The 18,744-nt window shown below is 31.0% G+C and overlaps 1 protein-coding gene across 1 annotated transcript; it reads left to right on the plus strand.

The window, feature by feature from the left end:
* Positions 1 to 2,067: 2,067 nt before the first annotated feature.
* LOC106674399 (phosphatidylinositol 5-phosphate 4-kinase type-2 alpha) lies at positions 2,068 to 15,591 on the plus strand. Its single transcript, XM_014407066.2, has 8 exons — positions 2,068 to 2,736; positions 5,745 to 5,842; positions 5,910 to 6,020; positions 9,744 to 9,882; positions 9,961 to 10,091; positions 10,147 to 10,315; positions 10,377 to 10,635; positions 14,484 to 15,591. Exons 1-8 carry the CDS (start codon positions 2,608 to 2,610, stop codon positions 14,669 to 14,671), a joined length of 1,224 nt encoding a protein of 407 aa, XP_014262552.1. The 5' UTR covers positions 2,068 to 2,607; the 3' UTR covers positions 14,672 to 15,591.
* The last annotated feature ends 3,153 nt before the right edge of the window (positions 15,592 to 18,744 follow it).

Genomic DNA, 18,744 nt, shown 5'->3' on the forward strand with positions numbered 1-18,744 from the left:
GAAGATCATTTAGAAACATGAAAAAGAGTAAAGTATATTGAAATACGATGCTACTAAAAATACTACTATACTACTAAAAAAATACTAACTTAAAACTCCTTAAAAACTAAACTAAAGACAAAAAAAATTACATTTATACTTTACTTTTTTCATGTTTCTAAATGATCTTTCATTAATTCTTAATTATTCCCAATTTCAGATTTATGCTAATGATACTTCAAGGTCCTACAAGCAATATCTCTTTGCTCAACTGTGATCAAAACATTTTTTTTTTTAATATTGGGTTGTCCGGAAAATAATGCAGGATTTTGGTATTAAACAAAAAAAAAGAAACTAGTTACTTTAAAGCAATGTTCTTTAATCAAAATANAATGAGTAATCCTGTAAACGTAAACAGAATATTTTATATAGATTTTTTTTAATGAAAACTTAAAATCCTGCATTATTTTCCGGACAACCCGATATTTTGAAACAGGAAGAGAGCAGTTTGTAAAATGTACTTTTTGTCTTCAGTTTAGTTTTTAAGAAGTTTTAAGTAAGTAATTTTTTGTTTTGTCGAATACGATATTTTGAAACAAGAAGACCAGTTTGGAAAATGTACGTTTTTTGTTTTTAGTTTAGTTTTTAATTAGTTTTAAATTAGTATTTTTTTTTCAAATACAATATTTTGAAACACAAGAAGAGAGTAGTTTGGAAAATGTACTTTTTTGTTTTTAGTTTAGTTTTTTTTTGTCGGATGTGATATTTTGAAACAGGAAAAAAATAGTTTGTAAAACGTACTTTTATGGTTTTTAGTTGTTTTTAAGGAGTTTTAAGTTAGGTTTTTTTTTTTTTTTTTTTTTTTTTTTTTTTTTTTTTTTTTTTTTTTTTTTTTTTTTTTGGTCGAATGTGATAATTTGACACAAGAAGAGAATAGTTTGTAAAATGCACTTCTTTTGTTTTTAGTAGTTTTTAAGGCGTTATAAGTTAGTTTTTTTGTTGGATGTGATATTTTGAAACACAGGAAGAGAGGAGTTTGTAAAATGTACTTTGTCTTAAGTTCAGATTTTAAGGAATTTTGTGTTATTTTTTTCGTTTTATGGGATTTTTTTCGTATGTGATATTTTGAAATACAGGAAGAGAGTAGTTTGGAAAATGTACTTTTTTTCATGTTTAGTTTTTTTTTAAATTTAAGTAAATAATTTTTTTTTTTTTGTCGGATGTGATATTTTGAAACACAAGAAGATAATAGTTTGTAAAATATACTTCTTTTGTTTTTAGTTTAGTTTTTAAGGAGTTTTAAGTTATTAATTTTTTTGTTTTGTCGGATGTGATGTTTTGAAACAGGAAAAAAATAGTTTGTAAAATGTTCTTTTATGGTTTTTATTTTAGTTTTTAAGGAGTTTTAAGTTAGAAAATTTTTTGTTTTGTTGAATGAGATGTTTTGAAACACAGGAAAAGAATAGTTTGTAAAATGTACTTCTTTTGTTTTTAGTTTAGTTTTTAAGGAGTTTTAAGTTATTAATTTTTTTTGTTTTGTCGGATGTGATGTTTTGAAACAGGAAAAAAATAGTTTGTAAAATGTACTTTTATGGTTTTTAGTTTAGTTTTTAAGGAGTTTTAAGTTAGTAAATCTTTTGGTTTGTCCGATGTGGTTTTGAAACACAGGAAAAGAATAGATTGTAAAATGTACTTTTATGGTTTTTAGTTTAGTTTTCAAGGATTTTTAAGTTAGTAAATTTTTTGGTTAGTCGAATGAGATGTTTTGAAACACAGGAAAAGAATAGATTGTAAAATGTACTTTTATGGTTTTTTTTTTTTTTTTTTTTTTTTTTTTTTTTTTTTGTCGTATGTGATAATTTGAAACCCAAGAAGAGAATAGTTTGTAAAATGTACTTCTTTTGTTTTTAGTATAGTTTTCAAGGAGTTTTAATTTTGAAGCACAAGAAAAGAATAGTTTGTAAAATGTACTTTTTGTTTTTAGTTTAGTTTTTAAGAAGTTTTAAGTAGTGGTTTTTTTTTTGTATTGTCGGATGTGATATTTTGGAATGTCGAGTCGTTTTGTTTTGTTTTTTGAATTTTAGCTGCATCGCGCTATAAATATTGTTCTGATTTCGATTTTCGAATTATTTCGGTTTTATTATTGTGTATAGCTTTAAAAATAATGACGTTTGAATGTGGTGTATTTGAGAATATCGTCTTTTTGTCCTCATGAGTCGTTGTAAAAGTGGAATCTGTCCATTTTCGAGAAATTCGACGAGGATGTATCAAGTGAGCTGAGGTGAGGCAAAGCCAAATCTCTCGTATCTGGGAGGTTCCAGTTTTTATTGACAGATTCTCCGAGGTTCGGCTGCCGTCACACAATTGCGTCTCGAAAGTGATTTTTCTCGATTTTCAGCCAGATTTCGGACCCGCGATCGAGCCAGGCGGCTTTTCACCGGCTCCCCAGCTTGGAATGGTCGCCTCCGGCTTCGGCCCGATGAGAAACGAACGATTCGAGTGAATATGGGCGGACTCGACCCTGGCAGGCGCACCGAGGATCGCTGAGAGCCAACCGAGCCGAAAGAGACTCTTGAACGAATCCGACTCGAGACTCGTGACATTTTTCAAAACCGGCCCAACATCAAAATGAGCGTTATTCAAGGCAGTCTCAGCAAATTGAAGAAGAAACACTTCAGAGTCAAACACCAGAAAGTCAAATTATTTCGGGCCAACGAGCCGATCCTCTCCGTATTTATGTGGGGCGTTAACCATACCGTAAGCTCTTTTTATTTTAAAATTTCCTTTTATTTGAAGACCCTTTCGCCTTATTTTCACCCATCGACAATCTTATACGTGTCAATTCAATTTATTCGCCTTAATTATCGCTTTCGTTTTGTGATCTATTTGCCTTGTGCGATGCTCCATATTTGCGTTTTTATCTCATTTCAAGTTATTTATGACCTTCGTTTGTAATTGAAAGCCTGATAATCCGAGTAAAAAAACTTACTTATCGAACTTTACATATTTAATTTTAATTTTATTGTAATGCGTTGCTTTATCAATTGTGAAACTATTTTTCTTACAGACAGAAAATAAATCATTTTTCATCACATTACACATATTTTTAAACATATTAAACAACATGCTCACTCCACCGTTTATCATTTCTATCACATTACTCATTTTACAAAGTTTTCCTGTACTTGAAACTTTTGGCTTTGATACAATTTCCAAAGTTCTTTGAAAAGAGAACATGATTTTTAACCCTTGTTACTTATTGTCGTATATAAGTTGTTAAAATATTTTTTTTTTTAATTTTTCATAAATTGGGTTCATTTTATTTCATTCAATTCATTTTACTTCATATTACACATTTTTCCATATTTTCCTGCAATTGAAACAATTTGGCTTTCATGCAATTCCCTAAGTTCTTTGTAAGGAGAACATGTCAGTGCATGTTTTTTAGCCATCGTTACTGATATTTACTTCATTTTACTTCACATTACACGTTTTCAATATTTTCCTGCACTTGAAACAATTTGGCTTTCATACAATTCCCAAAATTCTTTGAAAGGAGAATGTGTCAGTACATGTCTTTTAGCCATCATTACTGATATTGTTGCATATAATCTAGTAAAATTGTTTTAAATTTTTTTACATATATTGAGTTAATTTTATTTTATTTACTTCTTTTTACTTACATTACACATTTTTCCATATTTTCCTGCACATGAAAATTTTTGGCTTTCATACAATTCCCAAAATTCTTTGAGAGGAGAACGTATCAGTAGATGTCTTTTAGCCATCGTTACTGATATTGTTGCATATAATCTGGTAAAATTATTTTACATTTTTTACATATATTGAGTTCATTTTATTTTATTTACTTCTTTTTACTTCACATTACACATTTTTTCATATTTCATATAATTCCCAAAGTTCTTTGAAAGGAGAGCATGATTTTTAACCCGTGTTACTTATTGTTGTATCTAAGTTCTTACAAATATTTTTAAAATTTTTTCATAAATTGAGTTCATTTTACTTCACATTACACATTTTTCTATATTTTCCTGCCCTTGACATTTTTTTGCTTTCATTCAATTCCCAAAATTCTTTGAAAGGAGAACATGTCAGTACATCGTTAGTGATATTGTTGCATATAATCTAGTAAAATTATTTTAAAATTGTCTCCATAAATTGAGTTCATTTTATTTCATTTACTTCATTTTATTTCGCATGACACATTTTTCCATATTTTACACAATTCCCAAGGTTTTTTGAAAGGAGAACATGACAATATGTTTTTTTCTTGTTAATGTTATTGTTGCATGTAAGTTCTTAAAAATATTTTTAGAAAATTTCCATAAATTGAGCACTTTTTTTATTTATATCATTTTACTTTGAATTATGCATTTTCCCATATTTTCCTTCACTTGAAAGTTTTTGCCTTTCAAACAGTAACCAAAGTTGACAATTATGACATCGTATAGCCCTTGTAACTTATTGCATAATGCGTTATTGTTGCAATTAATCTAATTAAAAAAATTTAATTTTTTTCCATAAATTGAACTCATTTTCATTACTTAAATTTAATTGGTCAAGCGGACTACGAAATTAGTGAATTTATTTCATTACTTCATTTTAAATTGAGCACATTTTCCTGATCTTGGGGTTGGTTTCCTGGATTTGTGGCTCTGAGATTCGAACATTTTTTTTCTTAATTAGGTTTTGTTAGAGGTTTTATTTGTCATGTACGATACTCCATATTTGTGTTTTTATTTCATTTCAAGTTATTTGTGACCTTCGTTTATAATTGAAAGCCTGATAATCCGAGTTGTATTCCTTAAAAAACTTACTTATCGAACTTTAAATTTTATTTATTTTTAATTGTACAATAATACATTGTTTTATCAATTGTAAAACTATTTTTCATACAGGTATTAAACAAATTTTATTTTACATCACATTACATATCTTTTTAAACAGATTAAACAAAATACTCACTCCATCGTTTATCATTTATATTACATTACACATTTTCCAAAATTTTCCTGCACTTGAAACTATTCGGCTTTGATACGATTCCCAAAGTTCTTTGAGAGGAGAACGTGTCAGGCATGTCTTTCAGTCCTATTGTTGTGTATAATCTAGTAAAATTATTTTAATTTTTTTTTCATAAATTGAGCTTATTTTATTACATTTACTTCATTTTACTTCACATTACATATTTTCCTTCACTTGTAACTTTTGGCTTTGATTCAATCCCCAAAGTTCTTTGAAAGGAGAACATGTCAATACATGTTTTTGTTACTGTTATTGTTGCATCTAATCTAGTAAAATGATTTTAAAATTGTCTCCATAAAGAGTTCATTTTATTTTATTTACTTCTTTTTACTTCACATTACACATTTTTCCATATTTTCCTGCACTTGAAACTTTTTGGCTTTGGTACAATTCTCAAAGTTCTTTGAAAGGAGAACATGTCAGTACATGTTTTTTTCCCTTGTTATTGTTATTGTTGCATCTAAGTTCTTAAAAATGTTTTTAGAAAATCTCCATAAATTGAGCACTTTTTTATTCACGTAATTTAACTTCACATTACGTATTTTCCTTCCTCTATTTTCTTGTACTTCGTACTTTTTGTCTTTGGTACAATGTCCAAAGTTTTTTTAAAGGAGAACATGTCATACATGTTTTATAGCCCTTGTTACTGTTATTGTTGCATCTGATCTGTTAATTTTTTTTTAAATTTTCATAAATTGAGCACTTTTTTTCTGTTTCAGATTAATGAACTGAGTCATGTTACAATACCAGTCATGCTTTTGCCTGATGACTTCCGGGCTTACTCTAAACTCAAAGTCGACAACCACTTGTTTAACAAGTAAGGAGGCGCTTTTTCATTTTGTCTGAAAATTAAAGCGTTCCATTAATTTATTTGTTTCACCCAGGGAAAACATGCCGAGTCATTTCAAAATCAAAGAGTACTGCCCGCTTGTCTTCAGGAATTTGAGGGAGAGATTTGGAATCGATGATCTCGATTTTAAAGAATCAATGACAAGGTGACTTTTTTTAATAATTTATATATACTATAAAACTTTTAGTGAAAGTTTAAAAAAAAAATCAATTAACTGAAACTGCCTTTTTAGAGAACAATCAGTAGTATTTGCTTGATTTCATGTATTACTGACAGCTTCTATTTAGCTCTATTTATGTTATAAATACTTAAAATGAATGCTTTCTCATACTTTTTTTTTCTTTAAAAATATGCAAGAAAATGATATTGTCTAAAAATACCATAATAATCTATAATAGTTTAATATTTATAGTGTCTTTTTCATATTAAAAATTGTGAAAACCATTGATAATTAATTTACTTCAAAATCATGTGTACATTTCTGAACCTTCCTGAATAAAAGTACTCAAATTGTATCCATGTTAATCAATTAAAGTCTTACAGTTTATGCTTACTCCCCCATAAATGGATTAGGTTTAGAATATGAGAAAGCAAACATTGATTTTATGTACATTTATGTATGCTTCTGCTTAGAAATTTGTAAATTGTCATCCTCGGCCTAACATCATTGTTTATCTATTTGTTTTAAATAAATGAATAACCTTATTAAAAAAATTAAAAAATCCAAGCCTCAGAAATTTCTTGGCATAGATTTTCTGAAAGCGACTACAAAAGAGAAAAATCGTTTTATCTTCGGAGGTGCCCGACAGAACCTCGTAGCCTCAGGAATTTGCCAAAGCGGAGCAGGTATTTCATTTACAGAGTGGAAAGAAAAAATTCGGGTTTAAAACAAAAATGACGCAGGATTGATGATTTTTTCGCTTTTCTATTTTTGCTTTGATGATTGATGATGTACTGACCCTATAAGTTATCGCCCTAAATGGGGGTCTTTGAATTTTTATTTTTCTAATACATACTACAAAATTTGATGCAACTGACATGCAAAATTGTAAAATTTTTATTTTTATATTGTGGAATATTATCACAAATTTAACTTTTTTTGTGGTTTGATATATTTTCTGTTCTATTGGTAAGTTCTTTCGCAGTGAGTGATTTATTAAATTTATAAAAGAATTGTTTGCAACAGACTAACTACTAATTCATTCTGATAAATGTGAACCATTTTGAATAATATTGTGCAGAAAGAATTTTTTTGTGGCAAATCTGATCTTGGCCCCAATAAGATACTGAACGGTTCTCCCTGTGAAACAATAATTATTGGGCACCATTTGATTATCATGCTTTACAGATGTCATACTTTATTTGATTCTCTTAGAATTTTCTTAAGTATTATAAATAGCCAGCCCTCTAATATCCAAAAATCTTTAGTTAGCCTAAGACCTGTTTCAGACAGTGATTAATTAGTTGATTTAACTAGCCGAATGGGCGGGTGTCAAGGAGTGTGGCCATGTATAAAATGATTTGGAACACCCATTTACACACAGTCAACTGTCTGCCCAAGCAGGTGGCCAGCAGTCACAAATGGTTGACTACACACAAAAGACAAAAAGCATTGCTCATTCATGCCAGTCACCTAGCTGAGTTCACCATAGAAAACATTGCATTTGCAAACTTCAATGTGAAATAGCATTGAAGAAATTCATTAGTCCCATGACGTGGTACATAAATGAGGAGTATAGCGACAAAATTAAAAGGAAGAAAGTAGTTGTGAGAAAGCGATCCCAATTTTGTAACACTAGATAAATCCACGATTTTCTTCTGGGTTTCCTCCTTTTTTGTTTCTTTTTTTGCAGAACAAGTGTTCATTTTTTTTCGTGGGTACTGACCACGTGTTAGGAAGTGAAGTTGATTCTACAAGTTGCCTGGTGTGAATCTAGCTAAGAAAAGTCTTCACATGGAAGTCGATTAAGTTCAGGCCCCTTATTTGAATCGACCAAATCTGGAAATGGCTAGAAGAATAGTAATGTTTAAGAAGTTTCAAAACTGCATAACACTGTTTTTGTCAATCCTTTAAAAAAAAATGGTTCCTACTCACATTAAGTTGTTTCGCAACAATCCGGATTTCGAGCCCTTTTGCTCATCATCAGATTGAAGGGTTTCCGCAAACACGTCTCTCGACATGAATTGCAGAAGTGAACCCGCTGATAACCCCGCCAACGTTCCAATGAGGAGCTGGGTTTTTTATGGTGCTCAATTTGAACATGCGAAAAGCGGGAATTATAACACAAATAACGATTGTAATAGTAAATACTGTAAGAAATTAATTGTAAATTAGTGATTAAAGATAAAAAAAATTTATAAATAAATAAAAATAAAAATGAAATAATTAGAAATGGGAGGTAGATCAAAATCTGTTATATTATTATTATTATATGTTATTTATTTATGTATTATTTTAAATATGTATATAAATAATATTAAACGTCCAAATAATTAAACTAATTATTCTAATTATTATTATGTTGTATTAAATTCACTAATTTCGTGGTCCGCTTGACCAATTAATGCGTCACAATTAATGCTGCTCTACGACATTTGAAAAATGGCAAAAGGAGGGAAACTCATAAGGTGGGGTTGAGATGGGGAGTTGATGTCTGAGTGGATCGAGGTTACGATAGCTCAGGTGGTAGAGCAGCGGCGTATCAAGCCGAAGGTCGTGGGTTCGAATCCCTCTCGTGCCATTAACTTTTTTTCATCTCAACTAAAAACCTTAATTAATTGTAATGTATTAATTGGTCAAGCGGACCACAAAATTAGTGAATTTAATGATTAAAATGAAGTACACTTCACTAAAGCTCTCCGTCGCCATTTCAATTGTCGTCGAGAATCCAAACCAATTACACGACATTTGAAAAATTGCAAAAGGAGGGAAACTCATAAGGTGGGGTTGAGATGGGGTGTTGATGGCCGAGTGGATCGAGGCCACGATAGCTCAGGTGGTAGAGCAGTGGCGTATCAAGCCGAAGGCCGTGGGTTCGAATCCCTCTCGTGCCATTAACTTTTTTTCATCTCAACTAAAAACCTTAATTAATTATGTTTTATAATAATTTAGTAATATTAAGGTATTATTCTAATTATTTCATTTTTTATTTTTATTTATTTATATATATTTTTTAAATTTTTTATCTTTAATCACTAATTTACAATTAATTTCTTACAGTATTTACTATTACAATTGTTATTTGTGTTATAATTCCCGCTTTTCGCACGTTCAAATTGAGCACCATAAAAATCCCAGCTCCTCATTGGAGCATTGTTGGCAGGGTTATCAGCGGGTTCACTTCTGCAATTCATGTCGAGAGACGTGTTGTGGAAACCCTTCAACCTGGCGATGAGCTAAAGGGCTCAAAATCTGGATTGTTGCGAAACAACTTAATCTGAGTAGGAACCATATTTTTTAAAAGGATTGAACTCCACACACACCCCATCATTTATAATTTCTATTTTTTTTTTTTTTTGTCGTTTTAATTATGTCCAGTCAAAATATAAAGATGATTAAACAGTGTAATTTGTTAAAGAGGGGTCTAAGAATAGATCTAGGAACTTAGTGAGCTAGTGAAAAAACCACAAATCTTAGCATAAAGGTTAAAATGCAGAGAATCTTTGAAATGGAATGATAACTTTGTAATTTTATACAAATGACAGTTCATTATGTTTCCCCACCTATGATTCAATTCATGCTTGTAATTTTTGTGGTAGTAATATTAAAATTTTTGTGGTTTTGATTAATTAAAAAGTTATTTTTTTTAACACTAAACTTATTTGCCTTGAATCACTTAAGTTTTAATTGAAATGTTCATGCTGTTAGGTCACAACCTGTTGTCATGGATAATCCAGGGAAGTCAGGGGCAAAGTTCTACCATTCATACGACCGTCTTTTTGTCATCAAGACACTTACCAGTGAGGAAGTTGAACGCATGCATTCATTTCTTAAACAATACCACCCTGTGAGAAAATCTTCTAATGGTTTATATTAAACGTACATTATGGCTTGAAAATATTATCTTTTTTGTTTTGTTTTTTAGTATATTGTTGAAAGGCATGGGAAAACACTGCTGCCTCAGTACCTCGGGATGTACAGATTGACAGTTGATGGTGTTGAACATTATATGGTAGCCATGAGAAATGTCTTCAGCAATCATCTTGCTACACATAGGTTTGTCGTAAAACTAAATTTGCCAGGAGGATGTTTATTATATTTTTAATTGCAGAAAGTTTGATCTCAAAGGCTCTACTGTGGACCGAGAAGCTTCAGACCGTGAACGTGAGAAAGATCTTCCAACCTACAAAGACAACGATTTCGTGAAAGAGGGAACTAAAATTTACATAGGAGAAGAAGCCAAAGAAAAACTATTAGAAACATTAAACGCCGATGTTGATGTAAGTTACAACAATTTTATACATTAAACATTTTAAAAATTAATGTTTTGTTTGACAACAGTTTCTGACAAAACTCAACTTGATGGATTACTCGCTCCTGCTCGGGATTCATGACTGCAGCAGAGGTGAATCTGAAGGTTATGACATTGAGGACGTCGAGGGCGGAGGAGGAGGCGGTGAAGAGGACGAAGACAGTGAGGGAGGAGGTGGATGGTGTGGCACACCACCTGATTCTCCCTTACAACTATGTTGTACCCCAAGCCTCCAGTATGAAGGGATTGTCCCAGAACTCGATATTTATGCCATACCAAGCTCTGAAAGTCAGTACTTTTTTTTTAAATATTATTATATCAGAGTGCAGTGTATATTGTATGAAGTTCTTGGACTGCTTTGACATTAATGTAATTTTTCAATACAGTCTGTAATGGGATTTGGTCTGCTTATTAGAAGGGTCCACAATAAAGAAAAATGACTACATTAATGACATTAAGTGAATGCTATAAAAAAAAAAAAAAAAAAAACGAATATACTATGTACACGGACAACTGTGCATGAACACTAATTTTAACTTTCGTATGGACTTTACAACTTTTCTCTACAACTACAACCTTTTCTCTGACAGAATGTTTTTTCCCACTCATCTCTGAATCGGTTTGTCATAATCATGATCTGACGACTGACTAACTGAGAATAAGTGGAAAATTATGGAAAGAAAATAATATTCTTCAATACCCTGCTGCCAAGCAAAATTGCAAGTTTGCACTATATGTAGACGACCTGGCCTTAAGACAACATCCTGGAGACAAAGATAAAATCTCCAAGGTTGGCATTACTTGAAATAGTAAATTCATAGGAGATGAAAGCTTAAAAATAAACCCGATAAAAACAGGAAATCTTATTTACCATGCACAGACCATTATAACAAACATCATTCAATTCACGGTTGCATTACTGATCTAGTAATGGATAAAAAACTAATGATCACCTACTACAAAGCAGATTAGACTGTGACAAAGAGAAGTCAGCCATCAGGCTCTTTTTCTCCTTTTTGGCAAGGAAGACCAAGATAAGTACTTAACGCTTTTGTCCAGCACATTAGGCTATTGGGTGTGTACTTGTGCTTTTTTTGTTTTCAGAAAAAAAATCTAACTATCAAAATATAAATTTTATTAACAGTTAAGAAAGGTATTGGTTGAGACAAAAAAGCCAGTGTCGTGAGCGGGATTCGAACCCACGACCTTTGGCTAAATACGTCGCTGCTCTACCACTTGAGCTATTGTGATTTCAATCCGCTCGGACACTAACTTCCCACTTCAACCTACCTTTCGAATTTTCCCTCCTTTTTGCCATTTTTGTCTCAATCAATACCTTTCATAAATGTTAATTGATTGAAGGATGTTATTTGGTCAATCAGTCCACGAACTGGAATGGATTTAATAATTGAACTGAAAGTATATCTTCAGGAAAGTTCTCCGTGGCCATTTCATTCGTTGCCGAGAATCAAATAGATTACACGACATTTAAAAAATGGCAAAAAGCCTCCTTTGGCTGGGATTCAATTTTTAGAGCATTTTCATTTAAAAATTCTTTAATTTTGTTTAGGTAACAGAACAAATAAAAATTGGATGGGGTAAGGTCTGGAGGGTATGGACAATGGGGAAACTATTGCCTGCCTAAAGGCAGATTTATATTAGAATGTGCAGGGTACAGGACGGCTGTCTTACGGGGCATGTCAACATATTATCTCATTGTTTTCAAATAGGAGAGTTCGCATTAGGGCAGCACGGGGCTAAACCCCGTACGGCGCCCCGGAGCCAGCCACAGCCTACGATTCTTTCCCCTTCCCGCCATATTGTCCACCCCCATCAGTATTGAGCACATAACAGAAGTGAAAAACATTGATGAGTCATTCTAAAATAGCCATAAAAACTTTTCCTCGTCATCGTTCAACTCCTTGTAGAGGGTAACGAATTCACCTTCGGATCCCCTTTTCTTCCATACTGGATGTACAGCCCATCTTCTTGTCTTTTCGTCTTCTTTCTCATCAAGAGCTACAGCAATAGCTGCTAATTCAACTATGTTAAAGTTCATGTTATTATCGCGCGCGCACATACAAAAAGCACTTCTTGACGTGAACGCTAGTAAAACTGATGAAAAATTGATTTGAAGATCCCAGCCACTGCCCTGCCGTAAGCAGCCCGGTGTAATGTAAATACAAACGCCTTATGGGACTTGTTCTGTACACGTCCCGTAAGATGCCCGTCACGTTCAATATAAATCGACCTTAAATGCGATTTTACTCTCTGAGGCCTGGTATTGTCATGGTGAAATACAATGTTGCCCTATTCACCAGGGCTGGATGTTTTTCCTTCAGCACTGCTCAGCTGTGAGAGTTTGATTAAGGATGGTTAGCGTTTTTTTGTTTTTTTAACCCTCGTTAAAATTAAATAAAAAAGTTTGGTTATTTGGTTAATTCTCACCAAATAGACAATAGGATCCTTACAAGGGTACAATCCTGCGTTTGGCACGGGCAGTGGTGTTTTATTCTTACAAATGGTTTTTCATTGTTTAACATTTTTGTAGAGAACCCACTTCTAATCTCCATTGACCAAATAGGAAATAAACCCCTTCCGATTTGTTCATATTCAGATATGAAACACAAAAAGCCTTACATACCATTCACTCGGTGAAAGTGCATTATGGTTGATGGGTCACTCAATTTTCCATCGGCCCTCTCACGCTATTCATTCATGCTAATAAATACATTCACTCTCAAAACTCGCTACACAAAACTGTCAGTGTTTTATACAATAAAACAACTCTGTTTTATCTAAAATTCGTAGAGGGCCTAGATACTACTCGCTGCTGTGCTCAAGCACAACTCATATCAGGTGGCCTACATGCTCTTTATATAGAGACAGGGAATGGCTTAATTATTTTATTCTACGTATGATTAATTATGTGGTACCATACTATTGTCTTTCCAATTTATGAATGTAAAGAGCACATCTAAAATTCTGATGTTTTAGTATCCGTAATTATATTCTCTATTTTTGTAGGGAATTCCACTCCACTTTTTAGCATCTCCTTGTATTTATATTATTACTATATATTATATTATACTTATATTATTCCCTATTTTTTTGTTTTTTGGGTACTCAAGGATGACATTGTATTGCCGAAAGTCCTTATGTCATTCCAATTTTGGCCACCACACCCTGAATATTGTTGCATCTAAACAAATGTTGCTTCAAATTTAGTGATTTTTCTTTTGTTCGATTTTTCCACGCGTCTAAAGCATAATAATTTATACTGTTTTTAATCTGTCAAATGAATTTCCAAAATGGAAACTCAAATTATAGGAGCCCTTCCCTTGGCAGTCAGAAACAATTTTATTAAATACTTTAATAAAACATGTACAGTTAACAAAAACAAATAAGTAAATAAATAAAATAGTTGAACTGAGAACTGACCAAAGGCATTCTTTAAGGTTGTGCGGGGTCTGAGAATCCATAAAACATTACTGCTTGCAAGCAACATGTAAAGTCATCCTTTTTAAAAAAGAGTTCCTAATCACAGTAAGTTAAATACAACAGTGTTACATAGTTTTAACAAAGGGAGAGAAATTAAAAAACGTAAAATTGAGCATGGAGATAAATGCATTAATAATATAATAGATTTTGATCTACCTCCCATTTTAAAGATGTACATAAATAATATTAAACATCCAAATAATTAAATTAATTATTTTAATTATTATTTTTATCGTAATTTAATAATCTATTATTAAGATATTATTCTAATCTTTTATCTTTAATCACTAATTTATAATTAATTCCTTACAGTATTTACTATTATAATATTCACTTGTGTTATTACCTTACTGTGAGTAGGAACTATCTTTTTAAAAAGGATTGAACACCGCACTCACTCCACTATTCATCATTTCTATGTAAAGTTGAATCTCATTTGTGGAGACACTGTCATTTGTGGAATCTCGAGTTGCTTTTCTTTCTGTTGTCCGTTTATAAGAGACATTTTCAATGTAAAATCTATAAACATAGTGTCTTCTCGGGGAAGTTCAACTATATATAATAATATGTAGTAGCTTGATAATATTTTTGAATAATTGTATTGATCAACCCTCAAAGTCATTTTTTTTCCTCAGATGCTCCCGTTAAAGAGATTTATTTCTTGGCACTCATCGATGTTCTGACCCATTATGGTGTGAAAAAGCAAGCAGCAAAGGCAGCCAAAACAGTCAAGTACGGAGCTAACGTCGACGGGATTTCAACATGTGATCCAGAGCAATACGGGAAACGGTTTATCGAGTTTCTGAGCAAGGCCATCGAATAAATTTCCAGCTTTCTTTGTTTCTTTCATTTTGTGGGTCATGCCGCCGACCATTCTCTTTGTCTATTCTTTAAAAAGAAGAAAAAAAAATTGTTTAAATCATACCATTAACGCACATTTCATACTTTTCATTGCTTTTATCTAATTTTAATATAGTTATATACTTGAATAGTTACACGTTTAAAATATATATGCTAAATTTGTTTTCATCTACCTCAGTTGTCTACCTTCTTTTGGTGAAAACACAATTATGTTACAGTACATGCTCATCATGTAAGCCAAATTTGCCCTTTCATTCTTATTCTTAGTATAAAGGAAGATCATGGCTTAAAAGCCATTTTTTGTGATATAGATATTTTCTTTCTTAAAAATTATGTATCCATAAATTTGATTTGAGACCAAAATGGTTGGATTTGATCCTTCTTAATTCAAAATTTTCCCTTATTCATAACTTTAAGTAGTGCAAAAACAAATGTAAAAGTTTATTGTGCATTGTTTATTCTCATGTTTTATTTTATTTTTTTAATTTCTGTGATCATTGTTATGTATAAATATTTCTTAGGACAGTATCCATTCTTAATTTAAAATATTGAAGAACCTTTATACTATAAGTGCATTTTTTAAATTAAGGACTTGATGTTGAATTGAAACTCGAGAGATTATGTGCACAATTTTTTTACTCGCATTTTTCCATGCAAAGCTTTTTATTACTGGAGCTTTCTAAAATAAATTCAAAGAACTTGTAGAAGAACGATTGAATTTCATAAAGTAACTGGACGAGTGGAGACTTTCTTAAATGGAAGCCAAGATGAGAAAATGGAGATCTATTTTCTCTGTAAAGACTGATTAGGAATTTGCAGTTTTACAATTGTCGGATAGTCTGATCGATTAGAAAAATGCACCATAGTGTTAAAAAAAAAAAAGTGTGAGAGAAAAAGAACTAGTTCTCAATAAATTTGAAATTAAAATTTTCTTATCAACCCAGAGAAGTTATTTTTTTGAAAACGCAAAATATAAATTTAAATTAAATCCGCTGTTATTTAAAAAATAATTACAAGTTGTGTTAGTCAATTAAATATACCGGTGCTTCTCATTTTATTTGGACAATGTAAACGTTAAGTTGCATGCAGAAGACTGATAATTGAAAGTACACAAGCCAGTGTGCAAAAATTTATCTCTGGCGGTAGAATTTCTACACTTTGATCATCACCCGATATCATAAAATGTGCTGATTATCAGAGTATTTACCAAAGTAGAAGTTCGCTTAAAACAACTAAAAATCAAACTTTTGCCGAAATTGAATCTCGATAAACATAAATCAATATTGATAGTTGAATAAATGTTATATTTAAGAAAACATAAGTTTTCAATATAATTGATAACATATAAAATCGGAGAAAACAGAATTGGAGTCCGTTTAAAAATTTTAAACACAGGAATGGAACAACTTTGTTAGTATTCAAAATTAAGAAACTTTAATCCTGCAGGGTAGTATGAAATTGTCTTAAATGTGAATATAAATGAGTATATTCTCGTTAAAAGTCATTCGATTAATGTGACATATTTAAATATATATCAAACTCATTAAAATAGATAACAGTTTAAGTGTTTTTCTACTATTGCAATATTTTCATGTTAGATAGGTGAATTGAGTTGATACCGATTTTGGGACATGCTTCTGTTCCTTAAAAAGTGTCTGGTTTGAAACAGTCTTCAAACCAAATGCAACGTTATTAAAAGTCAGGAAAGAGTAAAATGTAGAAAAGCAGTTCTAAGTGGAAGGAATGACACAATTAATTGTAAAAGCTCACTCGTACAGAAAAATTTTGGATTGAATTTCAATTTACAAAGAATAAAGTGTTGTTATTGTATAAAAAGTAAGTTGCTTGATTGATAGTCTTGTTATCAAAATAAATTTTTTTTAGTTAATATAATTTAAATGTAAAAGTGCTGTTTACACTTTTTTTAATATTAAATATATTCAGGCCTATCAGCACAAAAGTTGCTATCGTTGGCTTTCTCTCCAGATAAAATACAAACGTCTCTTGAGTTGACAATATAAGACAAATTCAATTATATGCTTTTGGTCTAGTTTCATCAATTCCCATAGTTAAAATGGTACTTTGTATGCTTAAAATATTTAAAATAAAATACACATTAACAGACAAAACTGTGAGGTAAAATTGATAATCATCACTTGCCATAATGTAGGTGTTAATCCACTGGCTACCTTTTTGTACGTTTTCATATATTTAATATATAAAAAAAAATTACGGTCTTTTATACTGTTTTTAAAAAATTTGCTTTTGCTCATTGTAATTTTTTTTTCTATTATGAATTTAAAAAAAAAAACTTAAGAATACAAACTTTAGTTGCTAAGTTGTACGCTAATGAATTATTCAATGTAAATTAATTTAAATTAAAAAAATAAATAAATGCCTTTATATCGGCATTTTAATTATTGTGGTTCTTGTGATAACAGATGTTTTATCAGGTTTTCAATGTTAAAAAAGTGTGTAATATAAAAGATAAAATAAAGCTTGTTAAAAGATCTTTTTTCTTTTTATACATAGGTATAAGATATCTGAGAATGTTCTATGGCAAAGTCCCAGTTGTGTTCCACTGTACTTTCATATTTGATAGTTTCCTAACATTTAGCATTACTTTTAACGCTTAAAGTCTCAGGCTGCTATCTTGGTATCAGCAACTTTATCACAATAATTATTCAGTGTTAATAATTTTTGAACATTCAAAAGAGTAAATTTATTTAAATAGCATTAATGGGTTGTTATAAATTACAGAATTGTTTTACGAGATGAAAATTTATTTAGCATTGTAAGAGATAAGAGCTTCTTAGATAGATCAACGATGAATCGGAAATTTCACCTAAGTGGGAAAAGGGTTTCATCGCCTATACATGATTCACCACATAAATATAAACAAGGGCAGTTTTTGATTAAGCATTCTAAAAATATATGATGAAAAGTTATCAGGATCATTAAAATAAAATGCCATTTTAACAGCTATGAATCAATTCTACTCCATAAATCTTTGAAATAAACAGAGATTTGGAATGCAGGAAAATAGCCCTTTTTTTCTTTTATTTGTCATAAAATTGTAGAGAGATAATGAAAAACTTCAAATCCAAGAAGGTGCAAAAGGAAAATGTCTCCGGTGTCAGCAGCTTTTGATGAGCGCATATTTTGAGATGTTTAGTGTTACAGGTGCTCATAAGCTTGAGGAACATGTCACGACCTAAAAATAATGCTGCCAATAAGTACGGCAAAACTGGCTACAAAATATCCCGCATCCAGTTATGCCATTGAGGATTAATATATTTAAATTGAATATTAAATAAATTCTTTATCTTAGAAACTGAATATAGAATTTATTCGCATAAAGGTGACTTCATTTATATTTTTTGAGAAGCTTCCTTCTACCTTCATGTCATATATTTTTTTGCGTCACTAACAGGATTCAAAACAACATTTTAACAACACAAAATGTAAAATAAACATAATTTCATCTTTAAAAAAAATTCACTTTTCCACATCCTAAATGTATTTGTTAAATGTAAACATTGTTTGTAAATCCCAGGCCCTGAAGATGATCTCAATAAAGATCGAAACGTTGGCACGATAAAGAAAATGTTTTTCTGAAACCTACATCACACCAGACCGCATCTCACGATATCTGAATAATTATCAACTAACGGTCACTAATCTCTACACATTTAAAAAAACTACACCTTCGAGTGTTAGAAAATAATATAATTCAAATCCATCATAAAAATGTGGTAAATAGCACCCAAAAACTCAAGTTTTTACAATAAGAATTAAAGGTAAAGAAAGTAACCAAATGAAATGGAAACAAACAATTTATGTACTTAAATTACAAAAATAACAATGTTAAAAAAATTAATGTACAGTTTAACTTCATCTAAACTAACAAACTGTTTGAAGGGTGTTAGTACAACACTGTAAGATGCATCCTCACTACTGCCAAAGCAAACTGTAAAATAAGAAAAATTAATTAGCACAAAGGTAAATAAAACAATTTATTTATTTTAAAGATAA

Source organism: Cimex lectularius, unplaced genomic scaffold (genome assembly GCF_000648675.2).
Source record: "Cimex lectularius strain Harlan isolate CLEC.00 unplaced genomic scaffold, Clec_2.1 scaffold269, whole genome shotgun sequence".
In the NCBI taxonomy this organism is placed as follows: Eukaryota; Metazoa; Arthropoda; class Insecta; order Hemiptera; family Cimicidae; genus Cimex; species Cimex lectularius.

Excerpts from the sequence above, each read along its gene's own strand:
- LOC106674399 (XM_014407066.2), top strand. The coding sequence starts at position 2,608 with ATGAGCGTTATTCAAGGCAGTCTCAGCAAATTGAAGAAGAAACACTTC. Across the intron at positions 2,737-5,744 it reads TGTGGGGCGTTAACCATACC|ATTAATGAACTGAGTCATGT; the intron begins GTAAGCTCTTTT and ends TTTCTGTTTCAG. Across the intron at positions 6,021-9,743 it reads TTTAAAGAATCAATGACAAG|GTCACAACCTGTTGTCATGG; the intron begins GTGACTTTTTTT and ends TCATGCTGTTAG.